Source organism: Gobius niger (genome assembly GCF_951799975.1).
Source record: "Gobius niger genome assembly, chromosome: 2".
NCBI lineage: Eukaryota > Metazoa > Chordata > Actinopteri > Gobiiformes > Gobiidae > Gobius > Gobius niger.
The window spans coordinates 33245031-33270795 of record NC_136853.1 but is presented as its reverse complement, the minus strand read 5'-3'; the positions used below and the strand labels follow the sequence as shown (position 1 = coordinate 33270795).

At 39.9% G+C, this 25765-nt stretch overlaps 2 protein-coding genes across 2 annotated transcripts; one reads left to right on the top strand and one right to left on the bottom strand.

The window, feature by feature from the left end:
- Window positions 1-3350: 3350 nt before the first annotated feature.
- On the top strand, window positions 3351-18835 carry hgfa (hepatocyte growth factor a). The gene is given in 18 exon segments (XM_079551831.1): window positions 3351-3470; window positions 7543-7699; window positions 7825-7937; window positions 8448-8559; window positions 12338-12480; window positions 12605-12725; window positions 12874-12992; window positions 14342-14513; window positions 14752-14885; window positions 15380-15473; window positions 16588-16734; window positions 17102-17109; window positions 17112-17232; window positions 17307-17381; window positions 17932-18072; window positions 18220-18326; window positions 18411-18544; window positions 18616-18835. Coding segments are annotated over 18 exon segments (2139 nt in total). The 5' UTR covers window positions 3351-3406; the 3' UTR covers window positions 18793-18835.
- Window positions 18836-23033: 4198 nt separating this feature from the next.
- pax4 (paired box 4) lies at window positions 23034-24569 on the bottom strand (the record flags this gene model as incomplete). Its single annotated transcript, XM_079552184.1, has 8 exons — window positions 23034-23062; window positions 23322-23370; window positions 23457-23539; window positions 23610-23705; window positions 23852-23942; window positions 24020-24235; window positions 24317-24447; window positions 24536-24569. The coding sequence occupies 8 exons, from the start codon at window positions 24567-24569 to the stop codon at window positions 23034-23036; spliced, it is 729 nt and encodes a 242-aa protein (XP_079408310.1).
- Between the last annotated feature and the right edge of the window lie 1196 nt (window positions 24570-25765).

Sequence of the window (25765 nt, the reverse complement as noted above, 5' to 3'; positions counted from 1 at the left end):
CCCTCCCAGTTGACCTCTTGTTTCCCAAGAAGCTTGGTGACGCAGAGAAACAGACCCCTGCTGGCTATGCGGAGAAGTGGAGAGAGGCAATGCAGGAAGCCTATTCCATTGCCCTGACGAACATGAGGAAGTCTGCAAAAAAGGGCCAAGATTATTACAATCAGCGCGCCTGGAGCTCCACGCTGAACCCGGGTGACCATGTATTGGTGAGAAATCTCACGCCTCGAGGTGGTCCGGGGAAGCTCCGCAGTCACTGGGAGGACACTGTCCATGTGGTGAGGGAGAGCAAAGGCCCTGGAAGCCCTGTCTATGTGGTTGAGCCTCTGAATGCTGTAGGGAGAAGACGTGTGCTGCACAGAAACTTACTCCTACCTTGTCCTTACCTGGTTGAACCAGCGCCTGTCGTCCCCAACCCTAAAAGGAGAAGCAGGAGAACCAGAACGGCGCCAGGAAGAGGGACAAGTGTTAAGTGCAACATCCAGCCTGCAGGTACAGAGAGCTCTAGTGAGGAAGACTACCATCTCGTCCTGCCACCCCAACCCGCTCTTCAGCCGCTCAATCCAACTGCCAGAGAGTTCCAACCGAGAGTCCCCACTCCAAGACAGCCGGAACAGGGAGCTGCACCTGCTGAGGAGAGAGATGAAGTGGTGATCCTGATCCCAGAGGTTGACCCTGAGCCGGAGCCAGAGCCAGTACAGGAAGCGGATTCATCTGAGCGAGAGGCATCCTCCTCTGACTCCTCGGAGCGACCTGTAAGACCTGTCAGAACCAGACGGCCCAGGCGCTTGTACACCTACGACCAGCTTGGTGAGCCCACGGTCCTGGAAGTGCAGACCTGTCCTGTCGGTGTGTCCAAACCAGCGAAGGTCCGAGACGGCTTCTTCAGCACCTCGGCCAACCTATATCCTTTTTAATTCCCAGTCGTAATGCAGTAGTAACATGCACTTTATGTACCTGCTAATTGAGTTGCACTTTGCACTTTGCACTTTAAAGTATGTGGCTTGTGTGCAATAGAGATATGTGCAATAGTAGTAAATGTACTTTAATTATTGTTTAAGTAGTACATGCTATTTGTTAAGTTGGTTTGCTATGCTGCTACAAAATCTTGGGTAGAAGGTATTTTCCTTGAGTCAATTCTGAAGATTCTGGGGCCCACCAATGCTTCAACGGACTATCTACCCAAATACGGAAATGGACCTTTAAACCTGCGCGTACCGCCGTGCCAAAGGACTCTTGGATAACGGACACTATTCATTTAGCCTGGACTCTTTTGTGAAGTATTGTTGTGGTTCAAATTGTTTATTTACTACAATTTATGGTTTAAGTCAAGTAAGACCCCCCAGTAGGATTAAGGGAATGTTGGTTTAACATTATTTTTAGTGGGGGAGGGTGTTGTCCGCCCATTTTCAACAAAGTATTTAAGCACTTTTTATTATTGTTGGTAAATGGTTCACTGTAAATAACAGTATTTATTAATCTTTTCGCTAAATTAAACACTGTCTTTTATTAATTGAAACCGGAAGCGCGTCCATCATGTGACCTGTTGATGCTAGTTTAAAAGAACTAGGCCCACAGCCTCAGGGCAGAAGCTGTGGCGCAGTAGTCGGGCCGTGGCCTAAGCCTTGTTACATCTGGGACGTGGGACCTATGTTTACCCTTTTCTTTTCTGTACTATTTGAGCTCGAAATAAACTTTGAAAAGCCAACTGATTCTCCCTGGTGATTTCGAGGGGGCAACACAAATGAGAAAATTATTATGGGCTATATGCACAGTGACCCCACGTGATTTCCGCCTGGACAGTCAGCCAGAGGCTGTCCTTCCTGTCTGTCATCTCTTCCAATTAAAAATTAGCAGGTCCCACAGAAATGAAGCAATAGCTTAAGATTTGGTAAAGGACAGCGAGTAAAAGTTCGGATGTGGCTGGAGCAGGTTAAAAAATATTACGTGAGACGTAACGACTTCACTGGAGGAAACCTCCGTGTTCATAACGGTGGATGTTTTTGTCTTGAAGCTAACGCGGCTAACGCAGCTAACACAAAATAAAAAATAAAACTAGCGCAAAGTTTTGAACGAGCCTGCGCAAAAAAGAATCGTCCTGTTAGTAGTTTAAATAATATTTACTTGTTTACATGTTATATTATCATTTTTCAACACTAGCCTTTAGCTCTAAGATAAAGCTCCGCCCCTTACGACAGCTGGCGTTTCCTTTGGGTGCTGGATTCACAGCGAACATGATGTTTGTAATACGTTGCTGTGACTGTCCATCAGTAACTCGTTGTCCTTAACCAGATCCTGAGCTATCGCTATTTTTGTGTGAGAACCTGCTAATTGTGAACGTAAACGACCAGCGACAGGAAGTGCTGCGTCTGGCTGACTGTCCAGGAAGACGTCACGTGGGGAAACTGTGCATATAGCCCATTGGAAGAGAAGAGGAAAACCAATAAGCATATTATACATCAGTACCAGCATACAGCGCCCTCTAGTGTGGCTATAAAAAGCAATATGACAAATTACCCCGTGACAAATAGCCCCGGTCTCCCCTTCATTTCACTCTTAATTCCTCCTTGCACAAAAGGATTTCTCTGACTTGCAGGAAAAAGTATCCCTTGGTATTCAAATTGCTTCTCTTTTTTTTTTCCCATGAGGACAATCATTAGAACTGAGCCTACCTCTCTTCACGGTGGCCCCAAACATGGAGAAATGGTTGGTAACAACAGCCCATCACAAGTGTAAGCTAAATCTGGTTGCTGTGACTCCTGGAGATAGAAGGAAAGTACTATTTGATGCTATGTTTTCCGTGTGCTTCTGATATGTGTCATTTACCTGTTTCCAATTTCACACAAGGACGCGCGTCTCTTCTCGTATGAATACCACCTGTGCTCCTGTGCGTGAGGTGTGTTGCAACCACTCAAACCTCTCAGGATTCATTCACTTCTTTGGGCCAAAAGGTCTTTGGCAAACTCCTCAAGAATTCAATCTGCCTCATAGTCGTGTCTGCTTCTGAGCCAAAAACACACTAAAGAAATGATTGTCTTGGTTTAAGCTGATAGGCCTGAGAACAAGAAGCGCGGATCCGGTAAAAGCACCATTGCAAATGTTGTTGTATGTAGCCAATCGAGTAACGGTTCAAATTAATTAATAAATTGGTCCAATAATAACTAATATTAAAAAAAAAGTATGAGAGGGGGATATGCTTTATTTTGAAACGTACAACCGGATGTTGAGTAACTTCAAGAGCTTGATATTAGTAGTGAGAGCATGGAGAGCGAGAGGCGCACTGAGTGGAGTAAAAGGGGGTTGACCCGAGGACGTTGGAAGTCTCTCATCAATTTGAGAAAGGCGAGACTCGTCCTGCTCAGTCAGTCGCACTTCACTCACGCTTCAGTTCACCTTCTGGGATTTAACCATGAGGATTTACGCATCCATTTACCAAGCCTTTTTCTGCGCTCTCCTCACTGCTCTTCACACAGGTAAAAGTAATAACTTATAATATTCATAGAAGCTTTTCGTAGTTGCTGCTTGTTGTGACATTCCATTAACCAAAAATTAACCAATAAATAGCCTAAATAAAACTTGCACTATTTTAAATGTAGGTCGCGAACATGAACGAATCCGACGCAATAATATATATATATATATATATATATATATATATATATATATATATATATATATATATATATATATATATATATAAAATTGTATTATATATTATATACAATTTATTCTTTTTTTTTTTTAAATAGCCTAGCGAACTTTTCTTGACACTTACCCGGCTTTGCCCGTGTTTGTTCTCACTTGTTGAAATTGTGGCAATCAAAGTCTAATTGTGTCAGATGTCTCAGGTTGCGTTGAGACGCACTGAGCAGTTCAGTCCCTGCCTGAAGGCGTCAGCGCGCGCCAAATCGCTCGGTTTAACCTGCATCTGCTTAGGCATTACTGCACCCTTAAAACTTTTATGGAGGTCAAGATCATTTGTGCAACAGACACAGTGTAACGTTGTGCGAAGGTGATTCTAGAGTTAGACCAGGGCCGTTTCAATGAAGATGCTGTGATGCACGTGAGGTCTTTTACTGAAACACCTGCTTTTTAATGTGATTTTGACATCTGAAGATTCTTTTCCTTATTATGAGACTGTCCTGACACATTAGATGGAGCATTCTATAAATCAGAGGATTTCCAATTTGCACCTCCAGGGCTGTGACCCTGACCTCTGACCTTTGTGGAAATGGGAGAAAGTCGAGTACAAGCTCCTTGCATTGGTATTCTGGGCCTGTCCGACCAGAGAGGCATTTGTGAGAAAGAGGAGTGAACATCTGGACACTCCAGTGAAGTCCCACATCTCTCTGAAGCAGATGTAATGTCTGCCTAATTCCCAGACAGAACTTGCTTCTCTCTTTGTGTTCCACAGAGCAGCTGGGCCATGACCCTATCTTGCCTCATCATGCTGAGGATCATAGTAGAGATTTAAATGTTGTCAACTGGACTGAGTTGAAGATGGTTCCCCTTGTTTAAGTTTTGGCTCAAGGGTGTCTCAGTGAGTATTGAGTATTTCAAGTAAAAGGCAGAGGATGGATCATCCTCTCCATAATTTCTTCAGTCAGACTTGAGACACACGCCTGTAACTTAAAGCAATTTCTTCCAAGCAGCGTTTATTCTAATCGTCTCCTTGAGTAAATGTGTGGGATTTAAAGATAGCAAAGGTCCAACTATATGAGAAGAGGAAGAGCCTAAGTGAAATCTAATTGAGCAGCCTCGCCAGACATCAGGGCTGAAACAACAATGTGATGAGTGCCAGATGTGGTTGAGTGGAGCCTAAACATTAATAACACGCCCGCCCCAAAAAACATTTTCAACCACTGAATGCGCCACAGTTTACAATATTTGAAGTACACACAGCGCTTCTTGGCATGAGGCTGCATTTTTGTAACTTAGTCGCATAAGATATTAATGTGAAATTCATACCACACTATAGCCTTATTATTCGAAAGAGGAAACGACTGTAAATAAACGAAGTGCATCTGAAGCTGCTGGCCTCGGGAGACAGCAGAGTAGAGACATGCACTGCTGAGGGATGTGCTTCTACTTTGACCAGTAAGGTAACACATGATGGATTTGTATTTCAAAGGATTCATAGGTAAAATATAGTTTTGTCCCTCTTTTGAACCCATTGGATCCCCTTTGCTGTGTATGTGCTTCGCAGTGAAGTCTTTCTGTTTTTGTTTGAAGTTTGTCTTCCAAAGAAATGGTTTTAAAAGGTCTATAAATAAAGGAATGATTTATAATACGCAATGTCTTTTACACTGTTGACAGCTCTGTATTTATGTACATGCGCCATTTCACTTTAAAGTGTTGGATGTCAATAAAGGAAAGAGAGAGGATAGGGTGATACTGAAACTTTCCAGCGATCAGCAATTATTCCTATGTCTGTATCAAATCATTATGATGTTACTGTAGTTAAACAGCATGGGGTTTAATAAGCTTTTAATGGCTGGCCTTAGAGTTCAGTGTTAAGGCTCATGAAGTTATAGAAATAGCCTCTCTTAGGAATCCCATATAGCCATCTAACTGTAAAAACATAAAGCAACATAAATATACTGCAGAGAAATAAAGTGCATTAGTGAGTGGATTATTTTGGACAAAGTTCTTTGGCAATAGAATATAAGATATGCACCATGACCATCTCAAAGTGAGACTACAGCAAGTATTCACTTGGATTGACATTGCTCTGGTTTTGGCTGTGTTCACAGTTCAGGGCGTATTTAAGCTTCTCAGGCAGCCACAATCATGTGAAGCACTAACAGCAGGAGGCGTTTTCTCATGGACACATTTCTTACTGAATGAAATAGTGTGTTACCAGAACAAGGACCATGAGGATACACTTCTTTGTGGTCTGCACGAATGCCATGCATCACAGCAGCTTTGTAATCTCAGGCCAGTTTGGTGGATCTAAGACTTCCTAGTTCGTCTACCAAATTATGAGTGAAAGATATTTGAGACCTACAAATGTCTTCTTCCGAAACCCTGAAGAGGCACCAATAGCCCCCACACCTGCAGCACAGTGGAGGCAGCACAGTGGAGGCGTCACAAGAGGCGCTACAGGAAGCAAAAAAGGGACAAACGAGGAGGTATCCAGGCAAGACTCACAGCTAAGCCTCAAATGCCTTCTATCCTTATAGTGTTCTGGCTGATGGACGTTCACTGGAGAATAAAACAGATTAACTGCTACGCTCTTCCCAGAAGCTGGAGAAAGAGAGTTGAGGAGCGGAGGGAACTGCACAGGAGGAAGGAGGAATGGTGGAGCTGACCAGTGCAGGACACCATGCTCTGAAACAGGGAAAAACCCAGGAGGCGCTGCACCTGAAGGCAGCCAGCCAAGTTTCCTCTGCGTGCTACGGTTTCCCCGACCTCCAAAAACATGCTGGCTCAGTCGCAGCGGCTCAGGACTAACACCTGAACACTATTTCATTGTACGGTTGTACAATGACAAATAAAGCACGCACTTACTTAATTGCTTAAATATTATTAATTTTCTCTTTTTAAAAGCAAGCATTTTTCAGTTCCTTCCTACTATTTCACATTTCATAAGGTTGCACCATTGAAATATGTCAAATACTTTCAACAGCGCTCTCCGTGCAGCACCAAGGTTAAAGTTATATTTCAATTTGTTTTAAGGACATTATTGACTTCATAGTCATTTTTTCCAACACTTTTGTATGCATACCATTGATACAAACGTCTTGTTGAACATTATGCTTTATGGTTGACTATGTTACTGCAGAGTATACATTCTTGTTTTTTGGCATAAGTGAGAGGGTGAGTGAGCGCTGCTGTGGGTTCGGAATGTTATCAAGTCAGGTGCTCTTCCAGGAGCTGTATGCAGAAAGCTCCATTTGAAAAAGAGAAAGGAGGTCCTAGGCACAACCGACTTATGAAAGTAAAAATGCTCTATTTGAATCCTTCATTTTCCATAAAATAAAGGATTTTTACTTTCATCATTCTAGTTCTTTTGTTTTGTTTTCTTAATGTGGAAAAAAGTAAAATCATGTGTGTAAACCGTGTGTAAGAAAATTGGATAGGCATAAATAAACACCCCTATCATTCACAGTGTTGAGGTGACTGCAGGGAAATAAATAATAAAATAGAGAAAGTAAATAAATTTAGAGACATCAGTTTGTAACAAATCTGCAGATCACTGACATAAACATGAGGGAAAAATTTAATTGCAAGTGTTCTTTATTTAACTCAACAAATGGGCTTTGAAGTTACAATTTCCCACATGTATTTGAATGTGTGAGCAAGCCAAAGGCACATTTATGCCATCATTGTGCATGGTAGACAATAAAGTTTTTTTATTCTAATCTAAATCTGGTGAAACAGTGACTCCTTGCAATGATTAAACACCTGATTGTGAAAATTAGGAAATGTATTTGTTCGAAGTGAAAGTTTATACATTAAGAGAACAAACATGTCCAAAATCTGAAACCGCAAAAAAAAAGAACAGAAAGACTTTTGCCTTGATTTGTCTCTTGTGCATTTTAGGTCACTGCAGAAGAAACCATCAGTGTTTACAGAAGTATGAGAAGACAGAGAGCCATGTGCTGGTCTGTACAGATTGCCCTCAGACCACTTCGGTACGAAATAGCCGATCACCAGAGCACTGCGCCCGCAAGTGCAAAAAAGCAAAGACAAACTGCAGGTGAGATTTGGGCTCTGGTTTTAGACCTGACATGTGCTTACAATAGTCGTCTGCAGGGTTAACTTTCATTATTTGCATACTTTTAGTTGTTTATAGCATGGTTATCTCTGATCTGCTTTTAACAGGGCTTTCAACTTTCAAAGGCACAGCCAGAAATGCCACTTGCTTCCCTTTGACCGTTTCAGCTCTGGAGTGCAGAAGCAGAGCAGCACTAACTTCACACTGTACGAGAAAAAAGGTAATCCTCATTTCAGTTGTTATTTTCCATTACGTCTTTTTGTTGAATTAAGTAAGTCATGTATGTATAGTTAAAGCAAGCCATCACTCTTCCCGTTGTTGCTTTGTATGGCCACAGCGGGGAGAGTTGCACACACACAAGCATGGCAGACAAGTGCAAAGTAAACCGAAAAAGAATATTGTTTACAAACGGTGTTCAGGCTTTCCTCAGCGCTTGCTTGTGGAATCTTGCACTTGGGAATTTATGGTTAAATTTACTAAAACTCCTCCTTTTGACATTTAATGAACTTGAGGGAGTTTACTGTTTTGGTTATAACACACACACACACTGGTACATACTGAAACACTTGGAGTCATCCCTATGTCCAAACACGGCGGGAGACAAAATATATTCCATGTGGAAACTGTTGTGCATGCAAGTTGCCATTTAATTGAATGCACTGCAGGGCGAAAAAAAGGACAGACATGATCACAGATATGTTTTAATGATCTTTATCTCGCCCCTTCTCAGATTATATCAGAGAATGCATTATTGGGACCAACAATTACAGAGGTCGCAGGTCATGGACAAAGTCAAACATCACATGCCAAGCTTGGTCTGATAACGTCATCAATGAGCACACGTAAGTCTGTTTGCTTTGCAATAATATTAATAGTGGACTGACAAAAAGAGGACATTACTCAAATCAAATATGCATTTTGGGCCTCTGCAAAGCAATTAGCTGCCTGACTTGTGTCTTGTCTCTTGGAAATCCTCTTTGAAATCCCCCATACAACAGTTGATGAATTGGACAATAATTTAAATATATCAATGTAAATGATTTTTTTTCTTTTAATCTTTATTTGAATTGGGACAGTGCACTTAAATCAACATGTTTTTTTTTCAACTTGTAATTGTACCAGAGTTAGCCATATAGGCTAATTTTCATCCGTAGTCCCATGGCTGGTCCCACCATCACAGAGACATAAAAACACAGTGAATGATGAAAAACAACATAGAGCTACATATGTAAAAATAGCTCAATTATCTCCGCTTAAAGATCAGAAAGGGACACCACAATCTTCCACACAGACATGTAGTGGTTGGTGACTTTAGAGTCTAGACCATGTTGTGCTCACATGTCTGATTGTCCAAGAGCCACTTCTTCACAGAATTTCTAAATGTGTGGAATTAGGTCAGGTTCCTCAATTCTGTTGGGATCAAGTTCCAGGAGTGAGTTGCACGTTCTGAGAAGGCAGATTGTCCAAATGAAGTCTTTCTAAATGGGATTTTACAGTAGGGTTTTATAGACTGTGGGATTTTACAGTAGGGTTTTATAGACCGTAATTACATCCGAATACATCGAATTTTCCCACTTTAAAAATGTATGTTTGGTAAAGACTTTATAATGGTGAGATGAATTGTTATTTTTGTCTAATGTTTTTACTGTCTGCTTATAAAGTCTTTCTATGGGCAACAATGTGGTCTTGTTGGCCTAACACCAGCTCGTCAAACAGTAATTAATATGCGAGAGAATTTCGCCGTTTAGGTACAATTTTGAAGCATCACTCGTTAAGTTATTTCTAGTATGTTTAAAATTCCTTAAATTGAATTGAATTTTGTTCCTCAATTTCTGAACATGTTTTTAAATGATAATTGGGAATCCACGGTGACACCTAAATACTTGTATACTATTGGGTCACTCTCTTTGGTTGCTGACTAATTTATAATTGTCAGTGCCAGGTTTCTTACTGTTTGGCGGGTTCATAGTTACACAGAGAGGCTCCAGCACTAGCAATGCATCAATTTTGTGCTTTCATGGACCTTCAAAATGAATGTCCATCGCTTTCTATTATACTGTACACAGCATAAATCTAAACTGCATTGTTTAAAGCTATACTATGCTCATTGTGAACTTCCAGCAAAGCTTGTACATTTGAAACAGCCGCCTTTCAAAGCTTGTTCTGATAATCCTTCTGCCAGCTCCATCAGCTCTTTGCATCTGTGTGGCTGATACAACGCAGGCCTGGGCCGCTGATTTAGTGATGTCTATCCATCTCAGGGGTTAAAGGAAAAGGGGAGGCCTTGAGGATGAATGCTTATCCAGAGTTAAGTCAGATTTCTTTCAACACTAGCAGGGATCTCCTCTCAAATGAGCTTTTTTCCCCTTCACTGCAGGACTTCAGGTGTATCCCAAAATATTTTCCCACTGGCTCCTAGAAATTCAGAGATTAGTAAATTTGTAAAGACAGCTCTCTGGCAAAGTCCTCTTTCTGCTTCTCATTAGTTATACCTAAAATACATGAATATGAGTTTGTGGGCACATATACTATCTGAGGGAAGGATGCATAAGATAAAATATATACATTTGGTGTAAGGAACTTCATTAGTGAGATTATGTTTGTTGTGACAAAAAAGTGAGATTTTGGGTGTCTTGATTGTCAACTTCGACAATACAATACTTGACTTAAGAATTCCAGAAGTAAAATTTAGCCTGTTAAAGAGCATTTTAGTTCTAATAATGTTTGTTTGGTTCGAAGATGTTGCCATTTATTTTATTTTATTTAACCTTTATTTAACCAGGAAAGTCCCTCTGAGATTAAAACAAAAAAACAAAAAAACGTTTTCACAAATAAAGACACCCACAACTAAATAGGGGAGATCTGATGTAGTTCTACTGTGGAGTTACCTAAAGTTGGATGAACCTGCTGTGTGACGGTTAGCGTCAGTGTGACCCACGCACCACTGACACTTCAGGTAGCTATTATTTTCATGCTTGACTGCTCGTTGTGGGCAAAAGGTAATTTCTTAAGAGGTTCCCTTCAAACACCGGGGGCTTCCGCCTGTGAGTGTTTAACATTTGAACCTTAGTATATGCGCAGAATGAAAAGGAAAACATTGGCATTACTGTGATAACAGGTTATCTGTAAGTGGGTCTTATGCCACACTTTTGCCACACATTTGCTTTCATACAAATTTACAAAATTCAAGATTACATTTAAAACATGTCTAGATTATTTTCCAAGGCCAGCAATTCTGTAACATAAGTAACATTCTGTGACATTCTCTACTGTACATTATACTAACTATACCTCTGCCAGTATACTGTACATTATAAACTGCAGGTGAACTGGATCTCAATGATATCTCCGATCTCATCAATTTGTTCTTCATGAGGCGTTTGCATTGTGCTTTTCCTGCTCTCCAGAGTGAGCTGCTCTCGGCCAGAACATGAATTACTGGTCAACATCTGTTAGCACAACATCATTATGGCTAACTTGCTCCAAAGTAGAGGTGTTTACAGACTTTAACCTCATGCTGTAACGTGAGGAGTGCATGCGCTTTATCATATAACAAGATTATGAGCTTTTGAGTCACACGTTTCAGATGTTTGTTTGGTTCGAAGATGTTGTGTTCATTAGGGACTGTAGTTAAGATATTTGATTCATTATGCTGTTCTTCCTACACTGTCTTTTCAGTGGGTGAACTTGGAGATTTCCTCTTCTCTGGCTTGAATAATGTTGTGCATTAGCGTGGAAGTCTTGTGGAAGCCCCAGGGTTTTGAGGGGAGCAGAGCAGACTCCCCTAAGAAAAGAGTCATTGCCTGGGGTAGAGCATTCAGACAGGCTGTTGAGGGGAGGGTCGGCACAAGGATTGCACATGTTGTTTCTTTTACATCATTGATTTCACACCGGGAATCTGTCATTTTGCAGAGTGGATTAAGCTCAGCTTTTCTTCCTTTAAATAGTCACTTAACTTGACTTTTCTTCTTCTCTTGGTTTGAACTCAGATGTGTATTGTGTGTTAGTTGTGTGTCTCCAGGTGGGAGGGAAAACGTGGCCGGCATGGATCAGGGGGTGCTGACACACCAGCTTTTCATCATCCTGCCCTGACAGAGGACCAATTTCACACACTGTCCATTTAGTGCAGCCATCCCCAGCCTTTCCCATTGTTACATACCATATGTCTGGACCAGTGAGCCTCTTTTCTCCAAATGTCCATGCTGCAGTCACTTGTTCGAGCTGACATGATGGAGCTGATGACAGCGAGGGATTAGGTTTAAATGTGTTCAAAGGCTGCCAGAAAAAGACTTGCTTGGGTTACTTCAAGTGGTTCATAGCATACTCTGTGCGGCTGAAGGTTACTGTGCTGTGACAGTCTCTGGCTGCTTCACACTTGAGTAAAATATCTTATGGTAGGAATCAAGGGCAATACTAACTAATGAAGGTCCATGAAAACCATCTATGTTCTTCACATAATGATAGATGTATGATTGTATGATTGTATGTTTATGTACTCTGGTTGTGAAAAGCATTGTGAACACATAATGCTTGATGCTGTGCTATTTTGTGGAGATATTTTCCAAAATATAACTGCAGAGCTGGTATCATCAGTTTTACTAATCCATCTACACCTTGCAGGTTTTATCCTGATAGATACCCAGCACACGACCTGCGAGAGAACTTCTGTCGAAATCCCAATAACGATCCAGGAGGTCCCTGGTGCTACACCACTGACCCAAATGTACGAGCTGAGGAGTGTGGTATTCCACAGTGTACAGAGGGTAAGACACTCCCGGCCTCTTTACCGGACATACCTTGGCTCAGTATAAGAGACATGTCATGTAGCTTATTCTGTTAAAGATGACCATACATTCTGTTTTTTTGGATTTCTGTGTGTTTCCCCAGAGGAGTGTATCAAGTGTAATGGGGAGGATTACAGAGGCAGAGTGGATCACACAGAGAGTGGTCGAGAATGTCAGAGATGGGACTCAGTGCGTCCTCATAAACATCATTTCCAGCCCAAAAAGTGAGAATTGTGTTCATGCAGTAAACCTACACACCTGGCTCATGCATCAGAGGGAAATCTTATTCTCGGGAGGGACAGACCTCACGCTCTGTAATACAGTATATCCTCTCACATGTGTTTTTCTTTTCTCTTTGGCCGTTGTTGTCAGGTACCGTGATAAAGATTTAAGGGATAATTACTGTCGTAACCCAGATAATCGCCTGCGTCCCTGGTGCTACACCATGGACCCCAAAACTCCATGGGAGTACTGCAACATCACTATGTGTGGTAAGGAAAGGTTTCAGATCATGTATATAGAACAGAAAGCACCTTTTTATGTCTGTATGTCTAACTGTATATTGCTAGAGGCCGAGTCTGACCAACCTGTGGCTTGAGGTTAACCGTGGATTATCTTTTAAGAATAGTTATTGCAGCGGTAATAACCAATGGTAATAAAGATACAGATAAGACAGACTGGTGTAAGATTGTAAAACCAAGTGATTTTACAGAACTAAAGTGTGGGTTGAAAGCAAACTTTTATGCTTTTGGGGATATTGTGGTTAGTCCCATGAATATCTCTCAGCCCTGTGGAGGGCTATACAACATTTTTATTACATGCATTGTAAACACATATTCAGTCACGCTTTGTTTTTGTTTTTTTCCTTAATTAAACTAATATTTTTTTATTTGATTGTTTATGCATTAGTAAATTGAGTCCACGTTTGTGCATTCACATGTAGCTTCAAACAAATGCAGTTCAAATAGTATTTGACTCATATATTAGGTAAAAGGCAAAGATAAATTAGAGAGATAACGGCTGCAAACCCTGTCATCAGATTGTCATGTTTCCTTTGTGCGTCGACATTGTCCCACATGTGCAGGCTGTGTAGCACCAACAACTAGGTCATCTGTCATAGCTTTTCTCTGACACAAACATACCTTTTGCATGCACATGCTGTGATTTACTGGGCACGAGAGGATCTGCATTTGTCCAGATGAGTGTATTCCTGTATGGCCAGCTCTTAAAAAAATAAAAACCTCTGACCTGTACACTGTACAGCTCAGACACTGGCATGCGTTACATCAAACCAAAGATTCCTCATTCACTGGCTTTACTTTTCTTCTCAAAACATTGCCTTTACTCCTCCATCTTCTCCATCCCATTTGTCAAAGGCCAGAAAAACACAGACAGAAATCCAAAAGGAAGAAGTTTGGAATAGTTTTCCTATAAACATTTCTGCCACAGAAATGACTTTTCTTGTTATGTTAAAGGTCTTTTTTTTAAGTGAAGAAGTACTCACAATTATTGTATTGATTATAAAACATAAACAGACTTGTGCTAGTGGTAACATACGTGATTGCATACATACTCTGTGCAACTTACTTAACTTCTGACGTGTGTTTGTTGTGGGTGTAACCCCTGAGGCACCACTGTTATGAACACAGAAAGTTTCCAGGGTCAATGCTACTGTTTTTGATCATCTGTTACTGGGTTAAACATGACACATTCTTGAGGGGATTAAAGTCTTCTTTCTTGGCTCCTTCTTTTCCTTCATTCTTTATGCTGTAACTCTCGACACTCTACTTCCTACTGTTGGATTTTTGTCTACCAATAAGTTTGTGTTTTATGTTCTTAGACTCAGACTACAAAGAGGAGAGTGTTGTTATTGCATCAACGTCCTGTTTAGAGAGGAAAGGGACAGATTACAGAGGCACGATGAATCTCACTTCGGAAGGTGTGTCCTGCCAACGCTGGGATGCTCAGTTCCCCCATAAGCACTCCTTTCTGCCTCAGAACTACAAATGCAAGTGAGTAATGCTGTAATTCTGTGTGTTACTGTAATATGTTATTATATTTCATTGTAATATTGACAATGTTCACCCAAACCCTAATCTAATATAAAGACTGTCATTACTTGGAAACATAGTTTGTATCTTCTTGAATGGAAACAGGTCTACACATGATCCATTGTTTCCATGATATTTTCATCCTATTACCATGTTATTACTGCTCTGTAAAGTAAAGTGCAACCTGTATCTGTTTAAGAGACCTGAAAGAGAATTACTGCCGAAACCCTGATGGCTCAGACCAACCATGGTGCTTTACCACAGATCCAAATCAAAGGAGAGCCAACTGCACTCATATCCCACGGTGTGGTGCTGAAACGTCTCAAGAAACTGGTAATTTATTGACACGCTCAAGGTCACAGTGTATGGTACACAAAGGACTTTACTTATTTCTTTAATGATGTGACTGTAATTGTAAGAGACAGATGCTTCAAAGACATGCCATGTTTTTACATAGTGGAATTACACAGGCACTTTCGGCATTGGTCCCAAAGGATCCGGCCTCTTGGCGGCATATTGCCCTGTGAATTCAGTTTTATGGAAAAGCAGGAACACCAGTCTCTGGCAGCATGTGCATAATTTCTCATTTTTTTCTGCAGCAATAAGCCACTTTTAAAACTTAGAAAGAAAACATATAGAAAACATATTTGTTCTACTTTTTAGAATTACACTTTATGCTCTGGACCATCCAAGGTGGTCAATAAGATAATACATGTCTGAAAAGAAAATAGAGAAACATGTTTTTAAACATCCTGACAAACATTAATGCTACATATAGTTTCCTTATCCTGAATAGACCCTCCAACAAATGTTATTTTCTTACACAGAGTGTTATGAAGAGACTGGGGAGACCTACCAGGGAACTTTATCTATCACCCGTTCAGGAATACCTTGTGCGAATTGGACACAACACATAAACAGGTACCAGGGATTTTCATTTTGTCACTTACCAGTTGTAAGTTGTCACTTACACTTGTATTGCTTCTCAAAGCACTACACTCCAGTCTTTATTTATTTACTCCATACTCTGTGGTGGTTAGCTGCTATTGCAGCCATAGCTGCCCCTGGATAGACTGACAGAAGAGAGGCTGCCAATCTGTGCCATTGGCCCCTACGACTACCATTATACCGTTTGTGCTAACAATGAGTCAGAGGTTCCTCAAAGGTCAATTGGCCATTTATGTTTCATGAGATCTGAAATGGCTCCTCATAGTCCTTAGCAACTGATACTAACACTGAAGCTGTTACAATGACTCAGTTTAACATAATTTTAAACGCCAAAATGGCATAGACAGATGGACATGTTCCAGAGCTGACCTATGACCTCAGGAAGTGCTTTCTGAAGGAAGCAGATCAAAGCCAATAAGCCCCCTCACATTGGCTGTAGCCAGCGAGTCTGCCGTGCCCAAGGTGAAGGGTCAACCTAGAAGAACCACTGAGAGCAGCTTGTTTTACAATTTCCCTGGTTGTGAAATTATCAGCACGACTTTTATGTGTGTGGGTATCAACTCTCATCTTCAATCCAATATCCCGTTTATCTGTCCTTGTGACAGTTGAATCATCAGAACAACACACAATTTCTTTGAATGTGAATTCCTGAGTTTTGGGAACACAACCAAATAATTCCACAAACGACATGGCTCCTGCGGGTCTGTCTTGCTATAAGCCCAGTGCATACTTTCATACTCCCATGAGCACTGTTCACAAAACAGCATTTCCTTCTACATGATCTTTCACAGTACAGCTGCAGTTCGATCCCAGCTCCAATAGTGCATATTGTTATTGTGTCCTTGGGCAAAACAGAACACCTGCCTCTTGTGTTAGTGAATGAGGGTGTGTTTGTGAGTGTGTTAAATGTTGAATGTGACGATGTTGACTCGACAGGCTGTGGACATAAATTTCCTGTAAGGCACAATAAAGAATCTAATCTAATCTAATACTGGAAATGAACTTAGTGCCATAGTCACCAAATAAACAAACAGCAATAACATACCATAGCTTGAGAGTAAATAAAACACATTTGTGTGTTTTTCAGTGGGGATTCACACTCTACAATATCCCATGTAGGGCTTCAGAAGAACTACTGCCGGAACCCAGACAAAGACAAGCATGGACCCTGGTGCTACACCAACCCAAAGACACGCCTGTCCTGGGACTACTGCAGACTGAAGCCCTGTGAGTGGTGTCATTTCTAGAATATCAGTAGACTAACTGCTGTAATAGTGCATGTTATTACGATGATGTATTGTGGAATTTCATTATTGATTTAAGACTAAAGATCCAGAAGATTCCAAGTTTTTTTCTGTCCATCGTGCAAAACATGGACTCAAGTACTTTCTTGGAATACATACACATTGTTTTTTCTTTACCTATAAACTCTCCCTCTTATTCTCTCTCTCAGCGAGAGATACAATGTTTTTCTCAGCATTGATATCAATGTTTTTATAACTTTTAGGTGAAACTGCGAGTGTAGTCCCTCCTCTCAGCTGTAAGTATTCAGGGGACTGACAATCAGACCATTTGTGTACCTGTCTATATTCTAAACACAGTGTATGTGATATGTTGTTTCAGATGCAGCAAGTGCCAAGATCTCATGCTTTGTACACATTAACACCAGAATTGTTGGAGGACATGAAGTGAGAGGTTCAAACGGCAGCTGGGTTGTGAGCATCCAAAGAGAGTACGTCATTTTATGTCATTAAATTGTTTGATCATTTTAAGGTGCCTTGGATTAACTAATCTAATGTTTCTTAGGAACATTCATCTGTGCGGGGGCTCCTTGATCAGAGAAGACTGGGTTTTGACAGACCAACAGTGTTTCACCTCTTGGTAATTTTCTAATGCTTTCACTGATATGTTTCCTCCCCATGTTACTGCTATCTACATGATTGTTATCACTATAATGCTTTTGACTTTCCTTTAATCTTCCAGTTATGTACACTCTTGTCTTTTATCTTACAAATCCATTAAGAATAATTTAAATAAACAGTACCTTTTAAACAGCCCTGGGCATATCTGTATGTGGACAGTGTAGTGCACACAATCTTGTATTGATATGAAGAAATGGTACAGCTTCTTTCCTCTACTGATCATGTAGAACACATGGAATAGATCATAAGCTTTAGGCTACTAAAAAGTTGGCTTATTGTAGCTACTGCTCAGATAATATGGTAAAAGAGAGGAATCCCAGAGCTCCAGTAACAGCTGTACTCTACGCTTGTGTACTGCATGACCTTCAGCAATCATATGATACAATGTTTTATTGGCTGTATCAGACAATATGACAACTTGTTTGCAAATTCTGTCCTAAATTACAGAGTGCACACATAATGATTTAGGACTGGTATCCTATATGTCTTTTACATCTTGTTCTGGGGAGCAGTGTTCCAGATCTGAAGGAGTACAGTGTGCAGGTCGGACTGAAGCACCTTAACGAATCGTTGGACCATCCCAGACTCCACATCTCCCGCCTCATCTGTGGCCCAGAGGGGTCCAACCTTGTTATGTTGAAATTAACAGAGTAAGTAGCTCCCCCTTATCTTCATTTACATTCAACTACATTTTTGGAGACATTTGGTCAATTTAGTCTTTTAAAAATGTTACTTTGTCAGACACACATTTTACATCCATTTTGATGCTGTAATTAAAGTTCTGATGTTTGCTTTAGTCCTGCCCCGGTGTCTGAAGGGGCCTCCACCATTCATCTTCCTGTAAAAGAGTGTCACATCCCTGAAGGCACCAACTGCACCATGTACGGCTGGGGGGAAACCAAAAGTACTGACAACTACAAATGTCACACAACATCGGACATTTCATGCTTTAATGAGATTCTCATCCTTATGACTGAATTTGTTACAGACACTGCACCTGATGACACACTAAACTCTGTCACTATGCAAATGACCAACAGTGAGATGTGCTCACAAATCAAAGGGGACGCTGGGGACAGCAGGATATGTGCAGGGGGGATAATAGGACAAGGAGTGTGTGATGTAAGAAGTTTACCTTTCAATGCTCTAACATCTGCTGGCCTTTGTTGACAGTATGTGTCTTATCTTCACAGAGGGACTATGGAGGTCCACTGGTATGTCAAGAACATGAGCGGAAAGTCGTAGTCGGTGTAAGCATTCAAAGGACAAAATGTGCTTCCTCACAACCAGCACTTTTTGTCAATGTTGCCTTTTATTCAGAGTGGATTTACAAAGTCTTTAAACTTTACCCAAGTGGGGAGAGAAGATAGGATGCGTTTTCAGTGCCCATGAAGAACACAATGGGGATTCTGATATTTTTTTGTGTGGATCTAATCGAAAGTTTCAACCCAGATGGATATAAGCAAAAAGAATGAAGATATTATTACATCCAAGTCTTGGGCACATAAAGGAATTATTTTTGACATGCTCAGATCTTCTGATGCCATGCAAAAGACTTCAAACATTTATTGTCTCCTGGATTATACTTGAATTTTGACAAAGCATTGGTGTGCCCTGTGGTGCAACATGAAACATTTAAGGATTGATCTGCACAATAGACTTTGTGTGTTTTTCATTTTTCATCTTTATTTCAGTTTTTCACTCCTGGAGCCATGTCTCTCATTTTACCTAAATTTAAAAACTGTTTTCCACTGATCAGGTTAGTTCAGGTTTTCTTCGAATTAAATGTGTGAGCAGTAGCTGTATGGCCTTTTCCCAAGTGAGCGCTAACTGTCAGTTTACTCGACCCGTGAGAGGTTCTAGGAAGGACTCCACGAACAGCCTCGATTCTTGTGCTAATATTTGCAGCATGAGAATGAGAGAAGAGCTATGCCAAATACAACATAGCTACTCCGTCTGCTATTTGGAGGGAACTCCGGCCCCTGGTGGGCTGTGTGTGGTCAGTCGGATAGTTTACACTTTTTGTCTTGTGGAAAGTGTAGATTTACGAAGTATGTTTTGCCGTGACTTTATGGGTCTTATAGACTTGTGTTATTTCTTTGTCTGTTGTTTTTTTGTAAGCATTGTAGTATTGGTCTATTTATTTATGTGAACTCATGAATGCAGAAATACAACACAATTTTGATGCAATGAAAACTCCTCAATGACTTACCAAATAATATGAGCATAAGCAATATTAGTTAACTGTACTATTGCTTTCAGTCAAACAAGACACTGTTTTTAAGAAAGCATTTTGACAAATGTTAAATAGGCTTCATATTCTCCATATGCACTAGGTTGTGTGGTAACTGATAACATTCTAAAAAGCCTACCTGCTTTTCAGCCATGTGACTTTTGTTGTTATGGTGGCCATTTTGAATACCGAAGTAGCATTATGCTGTAACATGTAACAGTATCTCTACTCAGGATGAAAATGAAAGACAATTAATTGACAGTGACATTTTTATGTACTCGTAATCATTGCTTAAGAAAATAACAGTAAAAAAAAACACTGCAGAGAGCGCACGTTTATGTGAAGAAACCAGTGAGTCAGTGTTTAATCTGCTCAAGACGTTAGCATGCTACCGGTTAGCATTTAGCTTCAACAGCTCAGCTCTGACCTCTCCAACCACACTCCAAGCATCAGGTCAGAGCTGAGCTGTCACTGTAGTATTTCCACTCATCAGTTGTCTTTCATTTTCATCCTGAGTAAAGATATTGTTACATGTTGTAGTGCTGCATAATTCTACTTTGGTATTCAAAATGACCACCGGAACTATGTGTGATGTCATTGAAAATGCATGTATAGTTAAATAGTTAGTGGGTCAAGTCAGAAATCTATGGTAGAATTTGCCTTCATCTGTTTTGTTGGTCTAATTCCTGTGTGGGCACAAACTGGCTTAAAGTTCAATGTCTCTGTCAACACAATTGAATTAAAATCTGCAAGATAAAACATGGCAGGTACGTAGAGTCAGCACATAACGAATTGGGATTGGTTGGTAAAGTTAAACATTTGCAGATTCAGTTGCAGATTACACATTCATATTCCATAGTTACTGAATATTGCCCCCTACTCTCCAGCTGAGATCATGACTTCAAACACGAGATGGTTGTGAATGCACCCTCTGTACAGTACAGTATATTGGACAGTATATTGTACTTGTTTATTTAAGTACTGTGTAGTGCAGAGTTAATATTCCGACAGAATTTTACAGTATGACATATAAGTTTCATAACTCAGTATTCCAATATTTGAATATTTCCTTACAACACTATTTAGTATTGCTTGTGATCAGAGTTGCACTATAAAATGACAAAAAGTCTTACCGTCTGTATATGTGGCTGCTTAATTGTAAAGAGTGTACAATACTGCAAATACTTTTTACACAACTTTACTGAAATGATCAAATAGAATAAGGCAGTTCATATTTGTTTTAATTTTCATTTTTGTATTAATTTAATCAACACATTGTAAATATCCTGACACTGTTTGAAATGTATATTTTGTACATTTTGTAAAGACATGAAGGTACTGTATTTTTTACATCTTTCTCTATTGTATATGTAAAGTGTACATTTTTGTAGCTGCTATTTTGTCATACTGAAGTTTATATATGACTTCCTATTTTTGTAGTCTTTATACTATGATGATATTAAACCTAAACCACGATAATTGATCTAAGTGTCGTTCAAAGGGAGCAGGTTTGTGGGCAGGAAAAGTTATTTTTTATCAAATTGGGACAATTTAAAACAGGTCCTTTACTGGTCTGCTGTGGTCTGTATCTAACAAAAGCAATAACATTTTTTTTTATCATTAGTAATAGAGTGTTGGTTATTTATGATGTACCTTTTGTGATCTCTCTATATTTAGAAAATTGTAGTGTATTGTGCAGACGAAGCAGTCAATTGATCTGCACCCTCCCTGTTGACCAGTTAACCTGCAGACTCAAATTTTACCCTCTCCTCGGTGCAGTACAGGGATGTACAGGAACTCACAGCTTCTGCCCTGTTGCAATCATAAAAAAAACTAACACAGAGCAGATAGAGAGCCATATTTTGACTTTACACATCTGTACTTTCATAGATACTTTATCTTGGTGAGGAAATCCTGGAAGCATGTTTGGCACTTAGACAAACAGCGTGATCATAAAATAAATAGCATCCAATACATCCATCCAGAGCTAATCTCGGAAAATCCCTGGGCTGTGGTTTATGCTGAAACCATTACACATTGTTGACCAAATCTGTATGTTGTAAGGCACTGACAGTCATGCAAACCAAAACCTCTTAACTAGATTTCTTTACTCTCTAGAAAATAATAAAATCATGACTCTATAGCATTTAAATATCCTTTTGATATTCAGTACATTTCATGCACTCAGTACATTTCAATTCAAATATTAATATTTGCTTATGAGCACAGTTTATTCTTATGGCATCTAGGGGAATGAGTCACTTAGCACTGCTTTAACACTTAATTCATCATGAACAATTCATTAGTTAATAACTACTTTCTCATAATGAATTAAGTGTGAATTTATTTGTTATTAAGGCTAAATAAGGTGTTGCCGTAATATCAAACAGCATACACTAAAACGGGGCAATTTTTTTTTTTTTTTAACACAACAATAAATTCACATTTTCATTTGGGTCGGTGTGTTCCGAGACTTCTGCGGTTGGAACCACTGATCTACATCATGTTTACGCTGCAAAGACTTTTCCATTAGTAATAATAGCCCTCTGTGTCCCTCTACTGGTCAACGCATGACCCTGCAGTCTCAAAAACAAGCATTATTCTTGCATCCACACATCATAAAACGATAAAACATCAATGTGTTGGATATAATATAAGCAACAGCTTAGTAAATGTGAGCCATGAACTTATCGTTTTTAGTCGTACAGCACCAACAATTGACCCTTGTCAAATTCATCCAAATCAGTCACTGAGGCCACTTAATTTTTATTTATTTATTTCCCAATCATTTCTTGTATACAAAAACATCACAAAAACGATACATTACAAAACAAAATATTGAGCAAAATAAATGTTATTGCTTCTTAATTAAAGCCATTTCAGTTATATTGTAATCCAAAAAGGCCTTAGTGCCCACCCATGTATTGATGTGTGCTGACCTCCCATGGCTGTGAGAAGATAGACGTCTCATGTGGTTGGCTCCATATAAAAGACGGTCTGTGATGGCTCCAGTTATCTGTCAGTGAGCTGTAATCCCTTCTCATTGTGTCTGCTTCCAAATTGACATAGGGCTTTGTGTTCATGTGTCCTGGGCCGAGCCGAGCCAGGGGGGCGTTCTCTGTATTCTGAACCATTTCATAATTACCCTGATGAAGGAACAGCTGAGGAATAGGAACTGATGGTGGACATTTGTTGTTCACCGTTACTGTGGGGATTGATGGAAATGGCCATGAAGGAAATAAAATCCACATAGTCAGAGAGAAAAAAACACGTGTTATGAAAAACTTGTGAATTACTATAGAAACATTTTCACATGGTAGAATTAAAATAAATTGTAACCTACTTTTGACTGGATCAAGGACTGAAGCCTCGGTAGGTTCATGATAAACACCAGACATGATCGCTACCTAAAGATAATAACAAGATAACAACATAATAATAACAACATCCTCATAACTATTATCAACATCGTCATTTTCATACACACAAAAAATAGTTTAAAAACAGGGATGCAATTACCCGATGCTCTGTATCACAGCTTTGATTACTTTGATGAAGTGGTGAATAATCCCAATGCAGCTGATTGGCTCGGTCTAAAAAAGTGCAAAAAACACATAATAATAATAATTATCATCATAACCATAATAATCATAATAATAAACTTACTCTGCAGGAGTTCTTTCCTCCATTTGGCTCTTCTGTTGGAAAACCACACCTAAAATATTGACACCCAATATGTCAACACAATAATATTCTCCATGTCTATTACTTTATTTGCATCATTTAACAGTTTAATGCTACCTTGATGATGTCCTCTGGGAGTTGGATCATGGCTGAAAGTCTTTCTCTTGTGTACATGTCAGCATAATGACTAATGCAGAACTCTGCAAGAAATACATTCAGTTTACACAGGTACAGTACAGTACATGTGGATATGGCAGAAAGTGCAGTGACCTTGCTCAAGGGCTGTGGTCTGCTCTGGGGTGAAAGTAGTACGGCTTCTGTGTTGGGCTTTGCTAACGTCTAATTTGTCTTCCAAAACCAACTCCTCTGTGGTAACAACAAATAGACAATTTTAATTTAACCTTTACAATAGAATAGTTTGGAATAGAATAGAATAGAATAGAATAGAATAGAATAGAATAGAATAGAATAGAATAGAATAGAATAGAATATGATTTTTTTATTTTACCTACCATGTTCAGCTAAAACAGTCGATTTGGTCTCCAAACACAAAGGTCCATTGACCATGTGAATCTTTCTTAAAATACGATTGATGGAAGAAACCTTTCAAAGACAATTATTATTTCTCAACGAGTATAGGCCTCTTAAGTGTAGGTTAAATGTAAAGTGAGAAGACTTACGCTAGGGACTTTAGGTGCCTTACAGGTTTGCTCTGCTGCCATTCGTCTCCGTATTTCCCAGGCAAAGATACTGGGATTTTCTCGTTTGCACTGGATGATAGTGGAGATGACCCCGGGTGTGAGGAGTCGCGGTCTACTCCCACCAATGGTCTTGGGCTCCAGGAGCCCTGTGCGACGGAAGCGACTCAATATCTTGCTCACACAGCCGTTAGACACCTGACAACACATGGCCAGGCCAGGGTAAGAACTGAGCAGTGACACCACAACACATTTGCACAGATATCAGCGCACACATACACGCAATATTCTGGAAATCTGACTTGGACGCACGCCCTCACAGGCGAGTTCTATCATCTTTCGTCGCTTGAGTTCAGGCAGCGGTCTACCGTTCAAAAAAGTGCCTCCTAACTGGTTCACATTGCCGGATGCTTTCAATACACAGTTCAAAAAGTGTGTTAGTTCAAATGCGATAGTATAGGCTGTTGGCTACACCAATAAAAATACATTTAGGCCTACCGTTATTTAGCAAGTCAGTGTTTGTTCCACACATATCTCCAGGCAAAGCAAAGCAAAGCAATCGCACACCGTCCTGAGGCCAGGAGATCTCTCCAGAATTTCATCGAGTTCATGATACACACCTGCATTTTATAGACAACCGGGAGTGACGTATGGTCTACCTTAAGTGCGCGTATTGGCACATGCTTGGAGGGTTTACAACCGTGATAAGCTAAAAGAAAAAAAGAAAAAAAGAAAAAAAGGGGGGAAAAATAAGAAAGGAAATCCCTGCAATTCTTGTCAAATAAGATTAATTTTTACTCACACTTAAGTTGACTCACACCAAGCCTTACAGTGTTGTAGTGAGGTATAATATCATCAACTCACGAAAGTCATTACTTTATGACTGTGATCATTGGCTTAATTGGTCAATAGGCCTCGGCCTATATGCGAATCTTGCGTTTTTTGTTGTTGTTGTTGTTATTGCCAATAGCTTGTTCCCCATGTGCAATTGGTTCGAGTTGAATTTAAACCCACAAAAACACACTGACATGGTCTATTCAACATAGAATTGTATAAAAAAATATTTTATTCATCTGAATGTGCACCACTGACGTGAGAATAGCGTTTGATCACGTGACTTGAGCATCCTTGCCAAGGTTGAGTGGTTCAGTTTAAATCTCTTGTCTCCTTAAAACAAACATTTGGAAATCTGCTCCAACAAATGGGTGATTTCTAAATCTATCAACCAATTTGACTTTTATTCAGGCTATTTATTTTTTGTTATGAATTGGGTGAATAGGCCATGGTTACGTGCTGTGTCTTGGACAATGGATCGTTTGGCTTACATGGTTTATGAAAAAAAAACAAAAAAAAAAACACAGTCAAAACCTCACAGATGTTCATCGGACAGGTTGTAGATAAAATGCGGTGTAAACGTTTCAAAGGAAAATATTTGAACAGCAAATATTAGCCTATGTGAAAGAACACACACAAGCCAGGTCTTTCCTCTGTTTAATGACTAATTGAATATCATTAGTTGGGTCCACAAAGATCGAAGTGCCTCCGAAATAAAGGCTTGGATTCCAAAATGCCATATGGTGCAAATTATACATTAACCAGTAGTTACACGACAATAACTCCTTGTGTGTACAACCAGGGGGTAAGATAGGGAACAGTATTTTTTGGACACCTTCATCTCCATGCCAACAACACAAAGGACAAATATAGCAAATCTTTTTAACATATAAG